The sequence below is a fragment of the Myotis lucifugus genome, unplaced genomic scaffold (assembly GCF_000147115.1).
Source record: "Myotis lucifugus unplaced genomic scaffold, Myoluc2.0 scaffold_81, whole genome shotgun sequence".
In the NCBI taxonomy this organism is placed as follows: Eukaryota; Metazoa; Chordata; class Mammalia; order Chiroptera; family Vespertilionidae; genus Myotis; species Myotis lucifugus.
Window position 1 is genome coordinate 2,382,310 of NW_005871129.1, and position 22,017 is coordinate 2,404,326.

General features: G+C 39.3%; 2 protein-coding genes across 3 annotated transcripts in view; one reads left to right on the forward strand and one right to left on the reverse strand.

Annotated features, from left to right (window-relative positions):
- MDGA2 (MAM domain containing glycosylphosphatidylinositol anchor 2) overlaps positions 1-22,017 on the reverse strand; it is a 905,340-nt gene that overhangs the window by 258,544 nt on the left and 624,779 nt on the right. The gene's annotated exons all lie outside the window — the stretch shown is intronic.
- LOC111826461 lies at positions 895-3,064 on the forward strand. The gene is made up of 3 exons (XM_023755605.1): positions 895-1,307; positions 1,478-2,234; positions 2,601-3,064. Exons 1-3 carry the CDS (start codon positions 1,253-1,255, stop codon positions 2,791-2,793), a joined length of 1,005 nt encoding a protein of 334 aa, XP_023611373.1. The 5' UTR covers positions 895-1,252; the 3' UTR covers positions 2,794-3,064.

Genomic DNA, 22,017 nt, shown 5'->3' on the forward strand with positions numbered 1-22,017 from the left:
CGATCAAAAAAAAAAAAACCGAATGACTATCGACCAGTCCAGGACCTCCGGGAAGTAAATAAAAGGGTCCTGGATATACACCCAACCGTTCCCAACCCATACACTCTCCTAAGCTCTCTGGCACCCTCTAGAGTCTGGTATACCGTACTAGACTTGAAGGATGCCTTTTTCAGCCTGCCGCTAGCGCCTCAAAGCCAACCCCTGTTTGCCTTCGAGTGGCACGACCCAGAGGAAGGTTACAGTGGACAATTAACCTGGACGCGATTGCCCCAAGGATTCAAGAATTCACCCACCATCTTCGACGAGGCGCTGCATGAAGACCTTGGTGAGTACAGGAGAGAGCACCCCAATCTCACTCTCCTTCAGTACGTAGATGACATCCTGATTGCTGCCGATACCGCCAAAGATTGTGAACAAGGGACCAAAGATCTGCTGGCCACCCTAGGGACCTTAGGGTACCGGGCCTCTGCGAAGAAGGCTCAGATATGCCAAAAGAGGGTGAGTTACCTGGGGTACATACTGGAGGGCGGACAGCGGCGGTTGTCAGATGCTAGAAAAGAGACAGTCTTGAAAATCCCTGCTCCCACCTCCCGGAGGGAGGTGAGGGAGTTCCTAGGATCGGCTGGCTATTGCCGCCTCTGGATACCAAGTTTTGCTGAGATCGCCAGGCCCCTATATGAAGCCACCAAGGAGGGGAAGGCCTTTAAATGGACTGAGACAGAAGAAATGGCCTTTAATCAGATAAAGAAAGCTCTTTTGGCTACTCCAGCCCTGGGCCTACCAGACATTACAAAACCCTTTCGCCTCTTTGTAGATGAGCGCAAAGGAGTGGCAAAAGGGGTTTTAACCCAGGCTTTAGGCCCCTGGAGTCGCCCAGTGGCATATTTGTCTGAAAAGCTGGATCCTGTAGCCGCCGGCTGGCCACCGTGCCTAAGAATCATTGCAGCAACCGCGCTCTTAGTCAAGGATGCTGACAAACTGACCCTGGGGCAGGAGATCTGGATCACAACCCCGCATGCCATTGAAGGGATCCTAAAACAGCCTCCTGATAGATGGATGAGCAATGCTCGCATGACCCACTATCAAAGCTTGCTGCTCAACCCCCCTAGAGTGCGGTTCCTTCCCAGTGCGGCCCTCAACCCTGCTACCCTGCTACCTGACCCTGACCTAGATGCCCCACTACATGACTGTGCGGGAATCCTGGAGCAGGTACATGGACTTCGGAAGGACTTGACCGATCGGCCCCTCCCGGATGCAGAGGCCACCTGGTTCACGGATGGAAGCAGCTTCGTGCGGAACGGGTGCAGGTACGCAGGTGCGGCGGTGGTTGCCAACACGAACACTGTGTGGGCGGAGGCTCTGCCCCCTGGGACATCAGCTCAGCGAGCAGAACTCATTGCACTCACCAAGGCACTGACACTCGGGGCTGGAAAGCGGCTTAACGTTTACACAGACAGCCGTTATGCATTTGCTACAGCTCATGTTCACGGGGCAATCTACCAGGAGAGAGGGCTGTTGACAGCAGAGGGACGGACAATAAAAAATAAGCAGGAAATCCTCGACCTGCTCTCAGCCTTATGGCTTCCTGCCAAGTTAGCCATAATCCACTGCCAGGGACACCAAAAAGCCAATGACCTGGTAGCTAAAGGCAACCAAAAGGCTGACGAGGCTGCAAAGGCAGTAGCCCTTACCTCGGTCCCTACCATGGCCTTACAACTACCAGACCCAGGGGACCCAGTCCTACCAGACCAGCCCAAGTACTCCCAGGAGGAGTTGCAACGTATCAAAAAGCTCCCTAAAGCCCAGGAAATAAAGGGATGGTGGCATACACCAGAAGGAGAACTTATACTGCCGGACTGGCTCGGGGACACGATATTAAAACATATGCACCAATCCACTCACCTGGGAGCCCGGAAAATGAAGGACTTAATCCAACATGCTAGGATCAAAATTCACCAGCAGAATACCAAGATAGACCAGGTTGTGTCAGCCTGCAAGACCTGTCAACTCACAAACGCAAGGGTTGGATCAAATAAAGAAGGAACCAGGCTCAGAGGCACCAAACCTGGAGCACAATGGGAGGTCGACTTCACTGAAATTAAACCAGGGAAGTATGGTTATAAATATCTTTTAGTATTTATAGATACCTTCTCTGGCTGGGTAGAAGCATACCCAACCAAGCGTGAAACAGCTCAGACGGTGGCCAAGAAGCTGCTGGAAGACATCTTACCCAGGTATGGTTTTCCTGCTATGATAGGATCCGACAACGGGCCAGCCTTTATTTCACAGGTAACACAGGTAATAACCAGGGCTATTGGGGCAAATTGGAAACTACATTGTGCTTATAGACCCCAGAGTTCAGGTCAGGTAGAAAGAATGAATAGAACTCTAAAAGAGACCCTTACCAAATTAACCATGGAGACTGGCGGGGACTGGGTGGCTCTCCTACCGTATGCCCTTTACCGGGTAAGGAACTCCCCTTACACCCTGGGCTTTACTCCCTATGAAATCATGTTTGGCAGGCCACCCCCTATCATTCCTAACCTTAAAGCTAACTTTCTCGCTGAATTTGAAAATCAAGAACTATCTCTTTCCTTAAGAGGGCTCCAGAGGGCACACGAGGACATTTGGCCACGCCTTCGCGCCATCTATGAGACCAGCCCAATTCCAACTCCTCATCAACACAGACCAGGAGATTGGGTCTACGTCAAAAGGCATCATCAAGAAACTCTTGAGCCACGTTGGAAGGGTCCCTACACTGTGGTGCTAACGACCCCACTGCTCTCAAGGTAGACGGCGTCGCGACCTGGATCCATCACACTCACGTCCGGTCAGCGGACCCATCCACGGTCCAAAAAGACTTCATCACCAAATGGAACGTCGAAAGAGATCAACGCAACCCACTGAAGCTCAAGCTACGGCGTGCTCCACCTGCCTGATGCTGGTGACGTAACTCGCGATCACTCCTGTCGCCAGGAGCCCCCACAATAGACTTAGATGATGCCTGCATCTGCATGGACATGACTCCAAAGAGACAGGGACAATTTATAGAAAAATCGGGGATAGACTTTAGTATCACATGTTTAATAGCGGAAGATTTGGCTGCCTGAAAGCGGCCATGATGCCAGTATTATGTTTCATTGTGTTAATATGTTACATTAACCTTTAATTCTCTTGCAGGTTTGAATGAATATTGATTGTCCTAAAAAAAGAACTGTGCAGGATGACCCCCGAAAGTAAGGAGTGCCTAGCTGCCAAGAGGGCAGGTGCCCAACTGAACAGGGAACGGTGCCCATAAGGTTTTGGTCGCTGTTGAGAGACAGTTGACAGTTGACAACCTGTGCACTGCTTGCAGGCCTGCATGACCATGCCCATGTCAGGGGTAGTAAAGCTAGAAAAAGCCTGGTTAGAATAAAAATCTAAAGCATGGTTATGCATGAAAAGAAATTAGCAAAGAAAATCAGAAAATCTTAGAATAAATCAATATATTTTTCTTCTTATATAATTCCTCCGAAATCTAGCAATACATCTCTTTGCATAAATTCAATAAGACCAGTTTCTAATGATGGTTTTCAGTTACCGTTCTTGTTGTATTTATGCAAACATCAGAATAGTAGATAAATTAATCTCGATTTGGCTTTTTAATGGCCATGGAGGAATTTTAAAAAGAAAAATCCTATTTCAATAAAAATTGTTACTTTCCCTTCCACCAGACCATTTGTTAAAATATGCCCAGTACAGGCCTCTAGCGACGGTGGAATAGAAATGCAGCCCGACTCATGATTGAGCTGGAAGTTCCAAGACAAGGGGGGAATGAAAGGGTGAGGGCTATGCGCTCTCCGCCATCTCCTCCATGTTGGGGCCACGTGTAGCCTTCTTCCCGGAAGCCCAGGCCTCTGCTGGCCGCGCCCGGGATTTTAAACTAACCAATGACAATCAAGGGAAGTGCGCGCCATAGATATGACCACATCCTGTGTAACAAGACCCGGCTCACGCCTGGCCAATCGGCAGGGCCCACAATCCCCTTGCGTCACCCCCCTATTTAAGCCGGATTTTCCCATGGGAGGGCACTCTCTCTTCCTGTCGCCGGGCCGGCCGGGAGCAGGGCCGGGCCGGCCGGGAACGGGGGTCGGTCTAGCTAGCCCTAAAATAAAAGGTCCTTTTGCTGTTGCATCGAAACTGGCTCCCAGTGTGGAATTCTTTGGGGATCTTGGAATCTGGGCATAACAGTATGCTGCTTAAAGATGAAATGTCACATGAGTATTTGAGTTAAAAAGATTAATTTAAACCCTTTTTAAAACTATGCTTCCTCCAAAATGGTAAAGCCTATTTAATATTTAATGCCTACTAGCTCTAGAGATTCTGATAATAGACCACAGGACAAGGATCTGGATTTGTGGGTTACCCAACAGATGACAGTACAGCTAAATGAGGTATGAAAAAGACTGAATCTAAAACTAAATTAAGTTAATGCATTATAAAAACAAGTATAATATTTCTATTTATAAAAGTAAATCCCTACCTTACTCTAGGATACTTTAAAACACATTTTAGAAGTACATATTATAGCTTTCCCACCTTTTTTTAAAATGAGAAAATTGTGGCAGAAAAATCAAATGAGATAAGGTCAAATGATGCTAGTACAGAACTGTTTTCACATCCTGTACAATTGGTAGTCAGGCCATAAATTGACTTTGATTTTTACAGCAACAAAGGCAAAAAGAGAACTAATTTCATATGTCATATGTGAGTTAAAAATACTCCAATCCTCAAACAAAACAAAATAAATATTCCTGGTTCAAAGATCTGAATAGAATTTATCTTCTGAACTTGCATAAATGAGACATACAATGAATAGCATTTTTAGCCACATCCTTATGGTGATCATAACAATGTAATTCACAAGACTAGTTGTTGATCTGTTCCTCAAAGTGAGTTAATTACAGCAATTTTATATAGGAACCAAAGGGGTATGGTCCCAGTGCACAGGTATTCAGGCTCAATTCAAAGATAAATCCAAAGATAGTGTCTTGGTAAGTATTTAGCAGGAGAAAAAACGAGTGTATATTCTATGAGAATGACTCAGGGAGATCCTGTTGGTGGGGTGTGCAATACGTTCAAGGTTATGTGGAAATGTATACTGTGTGTTAACTGACACAAAAAAAGAATCAAATACTCTTAGGAAAGAGAAAACCAAAGCAGAACACACACTATATAAAGAAGAAGAGAGAGAAATACCTGTGGACAGAGATAAGGTAGGAGGTCTACATTGTACCAACATTTGTGAAAACACTACTTTTGTATACCTTAAGAAAAAAAAATGGTTCCACAATATATCTAATGCTAAATTAACTGATCACATTACTTAGAGAGTTGTTGGATATAAGCCAATCCAGTGTTAGGACACATTTGAAGGAAAAAATGACTTTTGCTTTGGAAGAGGTGATCTGAACTCCTTCGTAAAGGAAATGATTAGATGATAAGGTCAGTAATCGATATAGATCCAGAGACATGGAAGCATGGAACAGACTGAAGGATCTCAGAGGGAAGGATTCAGGGGGGAGGCAAAGGAAGAGATTAACCAAAGAATTAACCATGGACACTGACAATAGTGCAGTGAAGGCTTCTTGCAGGGAGCAGGATTGTGAGGGTCAATGTAAGGAAAAAAGGGACATCTGTAGTACTTTCAACAACAAAGATAAATTTACACAAAACAAAAATTTAAATGAAAAATATAACATTTATAATTTAGAGCAGTAGTTTTCCAAGTGTGAACACTGGAGCAACAACAACAGCATAGCCTTGGAACATGTAAAAAGTGCAAATTCTTGGTACCATTTCAAACTAAATCTACAATTCTTGCGGTAGGTCTTAGCCATCTTCTTTTTAACAAGTCCCTTAGGTGATTCTGATGTAGCCTTAAGTTCTAGAGCCACTGTCTCAAACTTGAGGCTACATGGTTAATCTTTCATCCTCTGGAAAAGAGGCAGAGGGAGTGAGGCTGACCATTAGCTCACCCAGAAGGACTACTCAGTTATTAAAGAACACGTGGAAGAGTGTCCACAGGATATCTTTTTACTTTACAAGGCCCTCGGAAGATTTTTTTATCCTGATTATAACACTTGAAATATTATTAATAAACAGTTTATAAGTATCAATTATAAAATAGTATAAATTGACCTAACACAGCTTAACCTTAAATATAGCCAGAGCCTGAAGGAAGTTCCACAAAACACTTATTTCTAGATTTATTCAGAAAATAATAAAGATGTTAAGAATGGTCAACATTAAGTGCCTTAAAGTAACCCTATTTACCTATGAAATTCTAACTCTCAAAGTATTAAAATATAACCAACCCTCATTTAGGGAAAATCTAAAAGAATGTTCATAATTTCTATTGAGAGATTCATAGCCCATCAACTTTCTTCTGAGTGCCAATGACTTCTTGGAGAGTCACTATAGATAACAATGAAGCGTAAGTTTTCTGAAGTCAGATTGTCTGCATTGTAATATGATTTGACCATTTATTAGCTGTGTGACCTTGTGCAATTTAATCAGTCTCCCAAATCTGCAAAATGAAGATGATAATAAAGTTGATCTATGAATCTCTGAGTATGCTGATGCCCATGCAGTGCAAGCACACAGTAGATGTCAGCTGTTTTCTATGCAATGTTTCCCTGAGCACTGACAGCATATCCACCACTATGTTTGTTACCAAAGCTACCAGAATGAAAAGCCTAGTGGTGCAGAAAAACATAGAGATAAATAATTGCATTTACAGTGCAATAAAGAATTAAGTGTACTAGGTATTATGAAATAGAATACTTTAAAAACATTAAAACAAACAGTAAAAACAAAAAAGACTAGGGGCAGGAAAACCTGAAAACGAGGGAAAAAAGGAAAGACAGAAGGTTGGAGATGGTGAAAGGTCACTCCAGAGAGTGGTAGCATCAAAGGATGTGGAACATAGATTTTTACTGTACCAATAATAGGTCCTACCTCAGCTTTCACTAACTCTAGCAAATCCCTTCATGAGTCCACACAATGTATTTCTCTGTGCTTTTAATCATTCATCTCTACTCTCCTCCTGTCTTTTTGTCAGGGCTAAACTCTTAAAATGTGTTCCTGATCTCAGCTCTAGCTCTGTATGGAATATTACACACCATCAATTTTCTCCTGTCTTTTTCTCTTAAATATATGTGTGTGTGTGTGTGTGTGTGTATTGATTGATTTCAGAGAGGAAGAGAGAGGGAGAGAGAGATAGAAACATCAATGATGAGAGAGAATCATTGATGGGCTGCCTCTTGCACACCCCACACTGGAGATCGAGCCTGCAACCCTGGCATGTGCCCCGACTGGGAATTGAACCATGATCTCCTGATTCATAGCTTGATGCGCAACCACTGAGCCACACCGGCCAGGATAAGCATTTTTTATTCTCTGACCTTTGAGCATCATAAACATAGAGGTTCTTCATATTGCTCTTTTCCTTAGCATACTGTCTTCCACCTGGTATCTGTTAATACACTTAGGTTGGTGACATGAAAGAACAAATAAGATGGCAAACAAAATTTGTCATTCATTGGGAACATATCTGAAGCTATTTCCAAGTAGTTATCATATTAATTGTTGCCATTTAATCATCACTCAAAACAAATGTAGTCAATTTTGTCAATTATATTTTCTTATTTCAATTAGTTGTTTAATAAATTAATTTTAAAAGTAACTGGTTTATTGTTTTTTACAACCATAGATTTAAATACCAGAGTATCCCCAAGAAAACGATGGAGTTTACGTTTGAAATTTCTATATCATTCTCTTTATATTAAACTAAATTGAATTATCATGGCCCTATTAAAATCATCAATGATAGAAAAATTATTATCAAATACTAATATAAAATACAAAAAAATTACTTTGCAACTGAAACTAAACAGGAAAACTGACTTTACTCATATTTGCCAAGCAAATAGATGGATCTTTCTTTCACAAGTGGACACCAATTAGGGATGCTGCCTGACAAATACCACAGGCCCTTTCTGAACTACTCAAGTCTTATAAAATTTTGTTGTAGAATATTGATTTATTGTAAATAATCTGTCATTCTGAAACATAGTACAGGAAGGAAATAAAAACCATTAATACTCTGTAATGGTAATTCTTTAGATATTTTGAATTTTTTAAAAATCCTAAGTATGTAGTCATATAATATGTATCACACGTAATATTTTCCATCGATATGCAAAATTATTTATAATTTAAAATAAAAGTTATTTCTTATGATACAGTTTACTTCCATTTTTCCTCATATATGTGGCCCCATATAACCGTGAAACCTCAGTCAGGTCACATGAAGATGTATATATGAGGGGTTGCTGGAAGTAGCATGCCATGTTTTGTCAGAGTGGAATAGATTTCAACATATGTATATGTGCATGTGTGTGCATACATGTATATGTGCGTGTCTATAGAGTGTAAGTGTGTGCTTGGCAACTAGCTTTTATTATAGGTGCGTGTCTATAGTGTACTAGCAAGTACCTGATATTAACCTTTTAATTGCCACTTCAAAAGCATCCACATTGAAATATCACATTCCCAGCTACACAACTAGATAGAGTCAAGTTGACCCACCCATAGAGTACTTTTTGGAAAGCTCAGGTTAACCTTGGTAACTCACCCTTTGACTCACTGCTTTTCCCTTCCCCTGCCTTAATTCTCACTCTTACGTTTTACATTTATTGATAAAGAGTGGACCAACGAAACCCCAGACACCCCACCCTCAAGTCCAATAAAGGCAGAACCCCAGGTCCGTCCTCATTCTTTCTCTCTCTTTATCCGTGACCTGGCTGTGTGGTCCTGTGGTGCCATGTACCCTCTAGGACTTGTGAATAGTAAGCCTTGTTTTTTCAAAGTTCCCTGATACTTGCTGCTGAGGTGTGTTTTGTAATCATAATAGCTACAGGGGCAGTCTAGCAATAACCTTAGATCCAAAAAGGGAAATATCTATGGGGGTTTGCCATAAGTACAGTCATGTGCTGCTTAAGACTGGAATATGTTCTGAGAAATATGTCCATAGGTGATTTCATCATTATGGGAACATCAGAGTGCACTTACACAAACCTAGATCGTATAGCCTACTACACACCTACCTATACGGTACACCACTGTCACATATGCTGTTCATCATTGAACAAAACGTGCTTAGGAGGGCATAACTACACTATGGGTCCAGGTGGGTGCCCTAATAGCATCACTATCAATACATGGAGACCAACACAAAACAGTATATATTTATATAATGGTACCCACTGAGCACTATGTTTCTAAACATCTTAAATGACTGTCTCTCCTTCCTATCTTTTCTGTAAATATAATTTAATAAGAAAAATACATCTTTGAGAGCATACTATTTGAACCAAGCAGCTTGCTTTCTTTGGAGGTCCACAATTTGGAAACACATCAATGAGAATTTTATGAAGCTATTATTCCAAAGACTGTCTCTCAAAATTAATTCTCCTGAACCCACCCCTTTGAGCTGGTGATGGAGCAATGCATTAGCCTCCTATGATTTGGTTCATTTTGGTGTCAAAATAGAGTATTAATTGAAATTTGGTTGATCTGAAAAATGTTTCTTTCTGAACATACTGCAAAATTCCACTCACTTTTTTTTAAAAAACAGATAAACATTTTTGCTTACAGCAAAGTTAAAACTCATCCAGATGGAAATTCAGAAAAAATATTTTGGATTTGTGAATAGGTTTTTCTGTACAATTGAAAATATGTAACTTTAAGGCCACAATTTTTAAAAATTAAGCTTCATAAAAATGTTAACTCTAAAAATATATTTCACATGGAATTGGAACAGGGTTTTGTATTTTCTCGAAAATTTGATTTGAAAATCATCATCAATTTACTGAATAGCTAGTGACTAGGTATCTTCTGATTATTACAAACTACTATTTTTTTCTTCACTAAATGGTTACAGACAGGCATGCATTTTTAGTCTTTGTCAGTTTCTTTTTGGTTTCTCCTACTTTGTTTATTACTATCGGCTCTTATTTCCAACAATCATTATAGACTTAGTGCAACAACTTTATGCCTTTCCTAATTTGCTACTCTTTCTCTTTTATAAAGTATATACATGAACTTTATAAGATGCAGTTGTGGTCTCTATTTTTATGTTGTATTTTTGTTATATTTTGATTTTCTTTTGTTTTATCTCAATTCTTAGTTGGGTCCTTTTGTATATGTGTGACATTACTTTGCACACCCTATGCAACAGGGCTTAACATAAGTCAGAGGCTGCTGTTCATAAATTTATACCTTGCCATATTCTAATAATTTAAGGAACTTTCAACATTTATTATTCATATATTGCATCTTGCAAAAAAGGGTCAAAGAAACAATAGTAAAATAAGTCATGAAAATAAGACAAAGCCTGAAGTAAACAAAAAATACAATAAACACGTATATATGTATTTGATAAAAGCAAGTCAGAGATTACATATGAAATATTCTAGCAGCCAAATAATAAAAAAAACATGGCCAGTGATAAAATTGACAGTATCTCAAGAGTATAAAAGAAGTACAGCCATTTCCCTGACCCTCAGAAAAAGGGTACAGTTTAGAGCAGTGGACAATGTCTTTGAATATTTTCTTACAACAAACAGGAAACAATTTTGGAAAGGCAATTTATTTATTTATTTATTTATTTATTTATTTATTGTTTATTGTTGGTAAGTGTATTTATTTGTGTTATTTGTATTGAATTCCTTTGATCCTGCTTAGTTAAACTACATGCATAATGTCATTTTAACGGAATTTATTGGGGTAACATTAATTTATTTTTAAAAGTTGCTCAGTAGAGGCTAAAGCATCAGGCCAACGGGAATTCAGCAAAGAGACTTTAACGTGAGCCATGAGGCAATATGGGATGATATGTCAATTAGGGACAGGTCTTAGAGCACTGAGGCCAGTGGTTCTCAGCTAAAAGTCAGCATCAGAATCACAGTGACTTAGCCACATCTCCAGTGGTTCCAAATAAGGTACTTCATGGTAGAGTTGGGGATCTGCATTTTCAGGCTACACCAAAGATTCTGATTCATGCCTCAGGACGAGAACTGCACACCCAAAGGAATAGTTGAAAAACACATCATACACGAACTCCTCCATATATATGATATTCTGAATTAAGATTCTGAAAGGTATTGAACAGCAAAAACTTCAAGATCATAATCCCTGACAAGTAACCACAGGACAACTAATCTATATCTACAGTTAACTACAAAGCAATATGCTTCAGCAGTCAGCCAAGCAGACAGCCTCCCATTAAAGCTGTGGAGCTTTAAACTCCTTGCTGACACTAGCTTACCCTACATTAGCTAAGGGCGTTGATGACACAAGTACCTTAGGATGGCAACATATAAAAGAAGACATCCATATCAAACATTTAAAATATAAATCCAACTTACATGTTAGGATAGCACAGCCCACAACCTATGTATCTATTTATTCCCTCTCAAATTTTGAGGAAAATTGAGGTAAAACCTTAGATAACTTCATTCACATATTTTTCCCTGAGGGAATGAAAATAACATTTTAAAAGTAAGTGTTGGGGGAAAATAATGTTGACACCAGCATAGCAAATATGAGACATTTGCATTCTTACTTCTTCATTCATCTATGGCTATTATCATATGTTCATGCTAACACTACTATCCAGCCTAGATAGCACCTCAAAATCATTTAGAAAGTAGTTCTAAAGGCAGTCACTAATATTTGATCAGCATTTGGCACCCAAGAAGAGACCTTTCTGAACCTTAAGAGTTACTTTATCTTTTCTTAATTAAAACAAAAAACTTCTGTAATTTATCAATTGTTTGGGTCAATTTAACAGAACACAGTAGGATAATACATTATTTTTTAAAATGCATTAAAATGTATCATTAATAGATTAAGAGATGCGCAACCTACTAACAACTCCAAGAACTAAGATACACATTTAATTCTGACCTTGATTCCTATTTGCTAAATTGAGAAGAATTCAAGCATTGATGAAATTACACTACTTCTGCCTTTTAGATAACAGAGTAGGTCAGCATGGAAATATGTTTATATAAAGTATACCTTCATCTGAACTTTATTTGAGAAGGTGACACCAAATAATATTGAAATGCAAACAAATCAAATATGAAAAATAGATAATTTCTGATAGCACTATTTTTATGTTGGTAATAAAGTTTGGACAGCCAAATGATCTGTCCCTTTGCACTCAGTTTTACTGTAGAAAACATTCACTGAATTTAAATTTCAGTAAGAATGCTGAGAAGAAGTAGTTTCAGGTTATGCTAACCAAAAATGAATGCTGTCAAATGTACTGTTACTTGGGTCAGCTGTTGTTTCTCTCTAAATTGTATTTGCAGTTTACCTAGAATTCAATAAATTAGAATGAAGAAACCTGGTCTCTGTATCACACATAAGGAAGAAAATGTAATTCTAAAACAAAACTGAACATGCTAGAGACCAAGAGTAGAAACAATAATTTATATTGCACTTAGTTTAATTTAATGATTATAGTTGAAGAGATGACTGTTATATTTATATAGCCACCAGTGTTTTGGGGACACAAGATCAGACTTTTCAGACTTTTTTTTTTACACAGGCTTTGGAATAGTTTTACTTCAAAGAGAAAATGGTTGTATTCCTTAAACATATACATTTGCAAAGGTTCATTTTCAGATCTTATATACTATATTAGAGGCCCAGTGCACAAAATTCTTGTACTGGGGGGGTGATCCCTCAGCCTGGCCTGTGCCCACTCACAGTCCTGGGCCCCTCACTCCTTACCACCCGCATGCTCGCTGCTTCTTAGCACTGCTGTGGAGGCAGGAGAGGCTCCTGCCACTGCTGCTGCACTGGCCAGCCATGCACCCAGCTTCTGGATGAGTGGCACTCCCCCTGTGGGAGCACACTGACCACCAGGGGGCAGCTCCTGCATTGAGCATCTGCTCCCTGGTGGTCAGTGCACATCATAGTGGCCGGTCATTCTGGTCGTTCCACCGTAAAGGTCACTTAGGCTTTTATTATATAGTCTAGTGGCCTGGTGCATGAAATTTATGTACATTAAAAGGGAATTAGAGGAAATAATAGAAGTGTCAGAGATGAAAGAAAATTAGTAAAATATATATGAAAATCTTTCTCCTCTCAGAGTCTGGGGCATGCCTTGGGACACAGAGTCAAGTGTCTGCCCACCTGCGTGCACCTCAAAATCTTGCAAGACTCAGACCCAGCTGGCCCCACCCCACCAAGCCCCTCCAGGCGGGGGGCACAGCCTCAGGTCCTCCAGCCCAGCGCCAGGCAGGGGGCTCAGCCTCAGGTCCCCCATTAAGCCCCACCAAGTGGGGGAACAGCCTCAAGTCCCTGGTCAAGCCCTGCCAGGTGGGGTCACAGCCTCAGGTCTCCCGTCAAACCCCGCTGGGCAGGGAGCACAGCCTCAGGTCACCCAGCCCAGTGCCAGGCAGGGGGCCCAGCCTCAGGTTCCCCAGTGCACCCTCAGGTCCCCCGGCTCAGCACTGGGGCAGGGGGCACTAAGTGAGGTCCCCCAGCATGGTGCCAGGGTGGGGGGCGTGGCCTGAGGTCCCCCATCAAGCCCCACCAGGTGGGGGGTGAGTGCAGCCTCAAGTCCTCTGCCCGGGCCTGGCTCCACCCATCCTCAGATCCCTGCTGATCGCTCATTACGGCTCATTACGGGAACCCCGCTTCCACTGTGGCACAGCCATGTTGTGATGGCATGACGGAGTAAGGGTCAATTTGCATATTACCTCTTTATTATATAGGATTATCTTTAATCTATAGACCATGAAACAGAAGCACATAACCACTTACTGAAAAGATATCTGTATGTATCAAACTCATAAAATTATAATATTTTTAAGACAAGTTGTATTTTAAGTATTGTTCCACAAAAACATTTTATAAAAATATATTACCCATGCATTAATGCAATCTCTAAGCTTACACACTGTTTGCTCTTTTGAGTTATTTTACTACAAGGTCAGGGAAAGTAGGCAGAGAATTTGGACACAAAATGCTTTTAAAAAATTATAACATTCACACATACCAGAGTTTATTAGGTAAGGGACTACTATTTTGAGCTTATATTTGTAAATGATGTGTTCCTTAAATAACATGATTGAGTTACCCACAATGCTATATCCTATTAACTGGTAACTATGAACAGTTCCTAAATTATCACTGGAAAGATACAATCCATTAACATATTTTTATTTCATAGTGCCTGCAATTAAGACATAGCCAATTAGGAAAGAGAAAACTATGAATTTATTGCTAAATTTAAATTTTTAATTATTTTCTCTCATTAATTCTCATTATTTGCATGATTTAGCCACTTGCCAATTATCGTTCCCGTGCTTTTGATCATTATATGCAAAATTATGCTTCTGTTAACAACTTTAGCATATAAATATATCAGATTGGGAATCTTATCATATTCTATTACATTTTTTGCTCCTCAAAAATGAAGAGGTAACAAAAGTTTCCTATAACTGTAGGAACTTAAAGAACATCAAATTTATGGTGGGAAAATTAACAAAAATAAGCTACTCAGTTATTCTATTTTAATTGCTTGTGATGTTTGAGTGTTCTGTGTTCTATTATCATTATACAAAGACTCAAATATAAATTGAGTCTAATAGCTACAAATCCATTACTGTTAAAAGTCTATTAAATCAGATTTCCATTTCTGACTTTTACTGAGTTGCTTGAAGTTGACCATCACTCCCACGAAAAAAACGTGTTTTTTTTTCAATTTAGATTTCATACGTCTTTGTGAAAGTATCAAGCTCAGGCAAACAACTTGAGGGTTCAAAATTCCAGAAAAAAAGGTGGAAAAGGGTAAGCTAACATATTACAGCTACTTTTCTATCAAGTCATTTTCTTATAGCAGGAAGCTGAAGATCAAAGTAGAGAGCGCCGGTGAATAGCCAGAGTACCCAGGTGGAAGCTTTGAGGAGTGATATGCTGGGAGTGGGGCAAGTAGGAGACAGAGCTTTACCAAACCAGCCTTGCCTCTGCTCAGTCCTGGATAAAATGAGACTATCTGCCAGGCATTTTTTTAAATAAAGAAAATAAATAAATATTTTTTAAAAGATAATCCTCAGCCAATTTTTAATATAAAATAAAGTGATAATCAATTTAAAAAAAAACTTGTCAAGAGACAGGACAAAGTAAACTCATGAACACAGACAACAGTGTGGTGATAGCCAGAGGGAAGACAGGGGAGGTAGAAGACAGTAAAGGGGGGATAAATGGTGATGTAAGGAGACTTGACTTGGGGTGGTAAACACAGAACTCAATATACAGATGATGTATTGTAGAATTGTATACCAGCGGAGTTCTGAAAGAAATGCTAAAATAGCTATAATTAAAAGCTCAACAAAATAAGATAAAATACTGGGAGTAGCTAAATGAAAATATGGAAAATATGAGACATTTGCATTCTTCTTCATTTTTCTATGGCCATTAACATACGTTAATCCTAAAACTCCTATCCAGGCTGGATAACACATTAAAATCATTTAGGAAAAAGTTCTAAAGATGGTCACTAATATTTGGTCAGCATTTGACACCATGAAGAGACCTTTCTGAACTTTGAGTTACTTTATTTTTCTTAATAATAATAAAAAAACCTATAAATTGTCACCAGGTAATTGCAATCTATAAAACGAAATCAAATGTAAATTTTATAATGAAAAACTATAATAAATGAAATTAAGAACACAGTCAATTTGTTTAATAATAGATTAGAAGCAAAAAATACAGAGTTGGTGTTCTAGAAGACAGAGCAATAAGAAACAGTATAGCACAAATAGAGGAGAAAAAAGAGAAAAAGACAGGAATAAGCATAAAAGATATTTGAAACTCAGTAAAAGGTCTAACACAGTATAAATGGAGTCAATGAAGGAGAAGAAAAAAGGAATGGGCAAAGAAAATAGACTAAAACCTACATATTCAAAAAAAGCTCAGAAAAATCCAACTATGATAAACACAAAGAAAATCCCACTTAAGCATACTAGGAAAACATCCAGAAATAAAAAGAAACTCTGGCCCTGGCCAGTGTGCTCAGTTGGTTGAGGCTGGTGCATTGAAAGGTTGCCAGTTAAATTCCTGGTCAAGGCACATACCAAGGTTGCAGGATTTATCCCTGGTCAGGTTGCTTGTGGGAGGCAACTGATTGATGTTTCTCTCATCTCTCTCTCTCTCTCTCTTTCTCTCTCTCCTTCCTCCTCTCTCTCTCTCTCTCTCTCTCTCTCTCTCTCTCTCTCTCTCCTTTCTCTCTCTCTTCCTCTTTCTATAAAAAATAAATAAATAAAAACATTACAAAAAAGATAGATTCTAAACTGCACAAAGTGATATATGCAAAAACATTACAAATAAATAAAAATGGAAACTGAAAATTTAGTTATATTTAGTGGGAGAAATAGGAAAAAGTACAGCTACTACATATTCCAAAAATCCAATGTTCCTCATATTCATATCAGCCACAGGAGGCATGGGGAGAAAGGAAAACAGAGAAATGAAAAACACATCATAGAAAATGAAAGATAAGGGGCAGACTTAAGCTTTAACATTTCAATAATTGCATTCAATGTAAATGTATTCAATATATCAATTAAAACATAGATTGGATAGTGAATAAAATATAAAAACTTTATATTTTCTACAAGAAATTCATTTCAAATGTAATATATAAAAGTAAATATATATATGCATATATATATATATATATATATATATATATTTATCATGCAAACTTCAATCAAAGAGAAGCAAGAAAGGGTACATTAATATAAGAGAAATGCATTAAACTGACATTTATAAACATTACACCAATAAGCAGAATATACATTCCTCTCAAGTGCCCATAGAACATAGCAAAGTAGATATATGTTGCTTTTAAAACAAACCTTACTATATGTTAAAGAACTGAAGTCATCCTGAGTGAGTTTTCAAACCATAATAGAATCAACCAAAATAGAATCAATTCTTGTAAACTTAACATATTTCACAACAATCCATAGGTCAAGAAGGAAGTCCCATTAGACTGAATGAAATGGAAAATAGAACATACCAAAATTGTCAAAAACAGTTACGGTGCTGAGAAAAAAAATTATACCACTGAAAGTCTTTAATAGAAAGTTTTAAGTCTCAAGTAAATTATCTAAGCTCCCACCTCAAAAAATTTTTAAAAAGAGAGAAAAATAAACTCTAGTCATAATAATAAAATTAATCTAAAAATATAATTTTAAAAATAGCATGTGTTTGGTAGTGGAGCAATGTAATTCTAAGTAATCCTCAAAAGACAAAACAAAAACAAACAAGAAACCCAGATGAAATTAGACAATATTTCAAATTGAATGATAATAAAAATATTAAAAATCAAAACTTGTGGGACGCAATACTATGTTTAGAGGAAGATTTATAGCCTTTAAAACTTATATAAAAAGAAAAGGAAAAAATTAAAACAAATAATCCAATTAATACTTTAAGAAATTTAGAGAATAATTATCATTTTAAATATGATAGAAAGAAGGTAGTTGTTAAGGGGAAGTTATTGTAATAGAAAACGCCTATATAACAGGAAAAAATTAAAAACAAAGTTTTAAATTTTATTATCTAAAATAACTAATGACATTGAATGACTCCAACCAAATCTAATCAAGAAAAAATAAAGACAACAACTTACCAATAGCATAATTTAATTACTGTTACAACAGTGGTAAATTAAAACTACCACATATTTGTTCATTAGAGCAAACTGTGTAATGTCCTCCCAACTGCATAACTTCAAATTGTCTATGGTCTGATTACAAACAGAATGGAAACAGGAAAATAGTGTAAATCAAGATTTTTTCCCTCTCAGAAAACTGATTTATCAGCTAACAAATGGACAAAAATAAATATTAAAAAGATAATTGCAGTACAGAAGCTTTTTATTTTGATGTAGTCCCATTTGTTTATTTTCTCTTTAGTTTCCATTTCCCTAGGAGCTATATCAGTGAAGATATTGCTTCGGCATATGTCTTAGATTTTGCTGCCTGTGGATTACTCTAATATTTTTTATGGTTTCCCGTCTTACATTTAAGTCCTTTTCCATTTTGAGTTTATTTTTGTGTATGGTGTAATTTGGTGGTCTAGTTTCATTTTTTTGCATGTATCTGTCCAATTTTCTCAACACTATTTATTGAAGAGACTGTCTTGACTCCACTGTATGTTCTTTGTAGAATATTAATGAGCATAGTGGTTTGGGTAGATTTCTGGGTTCATTATCTTATTCCATTGGTATATATGTCTGTTCCTGTGCTAGTACCAGGCAGTTTCGAGAACAGTGGCTTTGTAATACAGCTTGATATCTGGTATTGAGATACCTCCTACTTTGACCTTCTTTCTCAGGATTGCTGCAGCTACATCAAAATAAAAAGTTTCTGCACAGCAAAAGAAACCATCAACAAAACAACAAGAAAGCCCACTGCATGGGAGAACAATTTGCCATTGTTATCACCAATAAGGGTTTAATCTCCAACATTTACAGGGAACTCATACAACTTGACAAAAGGAAGATAAACAACCCAATCAAAAAATGGGCAATGGACCTAAATTGATACTTTTCAAAAAGAACATAAGGAAAGCCAAGAGACATACGAAAACATGCTCAAAGTCACTAATCATCCAAGAGATGCAAATCAAAACAACAATGTGGTACCATCTCACACCTATCAGAATGGCTATCATCAACAAATCAACAAAAAAGTGCTGGCGAGGATGTGGAGAAAAAGGAACCCTCATGAACTGCTGGTGGGAATGCAGACTGGTGCAGCCACTGTGGAGAACAGTATGAAATTTCCTCAAAAAACTAAAAATGGAACTCCCATTTAACCCAGTGATCCCACTTCTAGGAATATATCCCAAGAAACTAGAAACACCAATCAGAAAGTATATATGCACCCCTATGTTCATAGCAGCACAATTTACCATAGCTATGATTTGGAAACAGCCTAAGTGCCCATCAGCAGATGAGTGGATTAAAAAACTGTGGTACATCTACACAATGGAATACTACACTGTGGTAAAAAAGAAGGAATTCTGCCGAAACCGGTTTGGCTCAGTGGATAGAGCGTATTATGCTAAGTGAAATAAGCCAGGTTTGATTCCGGTCAAGGGCATGTGCCTGGGTTGCGGGCACATCCCCAGTAGGAGATGTGCAGGAGGCAGCTGATCGATGTTTCTCTCTCATTGATGTTTCTAACTCTCTATCTCTCTCCCTTCCTCTATGTAAAAAAATCAATAAAATATATATATATTTTTTTTTAAAAAAGAAGGAATTCTTACCATTTGCAACAGCATGGATGGAACTAGAGAGCATTATGCTAAGTGAAATAAGCCAGTCGGAGAAAGATAAATATCACATGATCTCACTCATTTATGGAATATAATGAGCAACATAAACTGATGAACAAAAACAGATCCAGAGATAGAGAAGCATTGATCAGACCGTCAAACTTAAGAGGAAAGGTAGGGTAGGGTGGGGGCAAGGGGGAGAGATCAACCAAAGGACTTGTATGCATGCATATAAGCATAACCAATGGATACAGACACCAGGGGTGTAAGGGCATGAGTGGGGGAGGGGGTCAATAGGGGGATAAGGACACATATGTAATAACTTAATCAATAAAGAAAAAAATAATTGCAGTAATTATAATAATTTTATTCCAATAAACTTGAAAATTTATTTATTTTTTTAAAGTTCCTTCTTTTTTATTTTTTTATTTTATTTTTTTATATTTTTATTGATTTTTTACAGAGAGGAAGGGAGAAGGATAGAGAGTTAGAAACATTGATGAGAGAGAGACATCAATTAGTTGCCTCCTGCACACCCCCCATTGGGGATGTGCCCGCAACCAAGGTACATGCCCTTGACCGGAATCGAACCTGGGACCCTTCAGTCCGCAGGCTGACGCTCTATCCACTGAGCCAAACTGGTTAGGGCTAAACTTGAAAATTTAAATAATATATTCAGATTCCAGAAAAACAAAAGCTGAGAAAAACAGAAATTTTAATAGTCCTATATATATTAAAAAAATTCAACTTGAAAATATTTGTACAAAGCAATCCTAAACTCATATGGCTTCTCCTCAGAATTCTTTTCTAAACAATTGAAAAGAAAATAAACCTGATTTGATATAAACTTAAGATAGCAGAAAAAAAAGAAATATTTGCTGACTTTAGTTACTTTTTTTTTGGTATCTCTATAATAAAAGGCTAATATGCAAATAGACCCAAAGGTAGAACAACTGGAACAAGGGAACAATTGGAACAACCAAACAATTGAACTGGTCGCTATGATGTGTGCTGACCATTGGAGCGTGTGCGGAACATTGCGGGCGTTGGATGAGGCGGGATGGTAGAGCAGGTGAGTGGAGGGCGCCAGACCACGGCAGGGCACTGGTCGCTGTCATCGGGGTGAGCCTCTGGTGGTTACTGAAAATTCTTTGCTCCCACACACCGCAGACCTCCTGGTGCTCGCACCTGCAGCTAGTGCCAGAGCAGCCATTTCCACCTGCTGCTGGTGCTCTGTGCAGGTTCCAATTGCTAGGCACCATCAGCAGGTGCGAACAGTGGCTGCCAGCCCTGATCACCCCTGAGGGCTTCTCCACTTCCCCCTGCTAGTAAGGGGTGATCGGGGCAGTGGCTGCCTCTCGCAAGCACTGCTGGCACTGGCCCAAATCGCTTAGTGCCATCAGCTGGTTTGAGCAGGTCTAGCACCATCAGCAAACAGGAGCGGCAGTGGAAGCGGAGCTGCCGGGAGACAGGGGACCTGGGATGCGGTGGGAGGGGCCAGCCAGGGGCACAGAGGATGGGCCGTGACCCACCCCTGTTCCTACTGCAGCCTTGTGGCCCACAGTTCCTTTCAAGGTGCAGGAATTCATGCACTGGGCCCCTAGTTGAAGTATAGTTTGCATAAAGTGAGATGATAACATCTTAAATGTACAGTTTGACCATTTTAACAGATCCATTCCATGGTTAAACCCACTCCTCAATGACTCAGGAAATTTCCATTATTGCATAAAGTTTTTCCAAATCCCATCCCATGAATAATCCCTGCCCCAAGAAGCAACCACTGACACAATGTCTATCACCAAATATGATTTTTATCCCTAGATTTCATAGAAATGAAATCACATAGTATGCACTTTTGTATGTCTGATTTACCTTAGAATATAGCTGTTGTGATTCACTCTATTGTTTCAAGGACTATTAGTTTGCTCCAATTTATTGCTGGATAGTATTCCACCATCTAATCTAATAAAAGACAAACATGCAAATTGACCGTAACTTCGCTACACCTTAAGCCATGCCCACCAGCCAATCAGAGCGACTATATGCAAATTAACCCAACCAAGATGGCGGCCAGCAGCCATGGAGGTGAAGCGAGCAGGAGGGTTGGTTGCTCCAGTGATGGAGGAAGGCAAGCTTCCCGGCTGGCTCTGAGCTCCACTCAAAGCAACAAAGTTTCAATTATAGAAGATAAATAAACCCCAGATACCTGCTTTCAGCAGGCCGTGGCCATGGAGCTGGAGTGAGCAGGAGCCAGCTCTGAGCTCCACTGAAGGCAACAAAGTTTCAATTATAGAAGGTAAATAAATTCCAGAATTTAAAAAGAAAAAAGAAAAAAAGGAGAGGCTGGGAGCGTCTGTCGCCGGGGGGCTTGGCCAGCCTGAAAACGGCCCTCAGCCCCTCACCCAGACTGGCCAGGCACCCTAGTGGGGACCACCCACCCTAAAGGGGGTGTGGCCAGCCTGAAAACAGCCATCAGCCCCTCACACAGGCTGGCCAGGCACCTCAGTGGGGACACCCACCCTGAAGGGGGAGTGACCAGCTGCAAACAGCCATCAGCCACTCACCCAGGCTGGCCAGGTACCCCAGTGGGGACCCCCACCC

Excerpts from the sequence above, each read along its gene's own strand:
- LOC111826461 (XM_023755605.1), top strand. The coding sequence starts at position 1,253 with ATGCAGAGGCCACCTGGTTCACGGATGGAAGCAGCTTCGTGCGGAACG. Across the intron at positions 1,308-1,477 it reads TTCGTGCGGAACGGGTGCAG|CTCATGTTCACGGGGCAATC; the intron begins GTACGCAGGTGC and ends CATTTGCTACAG. Across the intron at positions 2,235-2,600 it reads CTGGAAGACATCTTACCCAG|AGGGCTCCAGAGGGCACACG; the intron begins GTATGGTTTTCC and ends TCTTTCCTTAAG.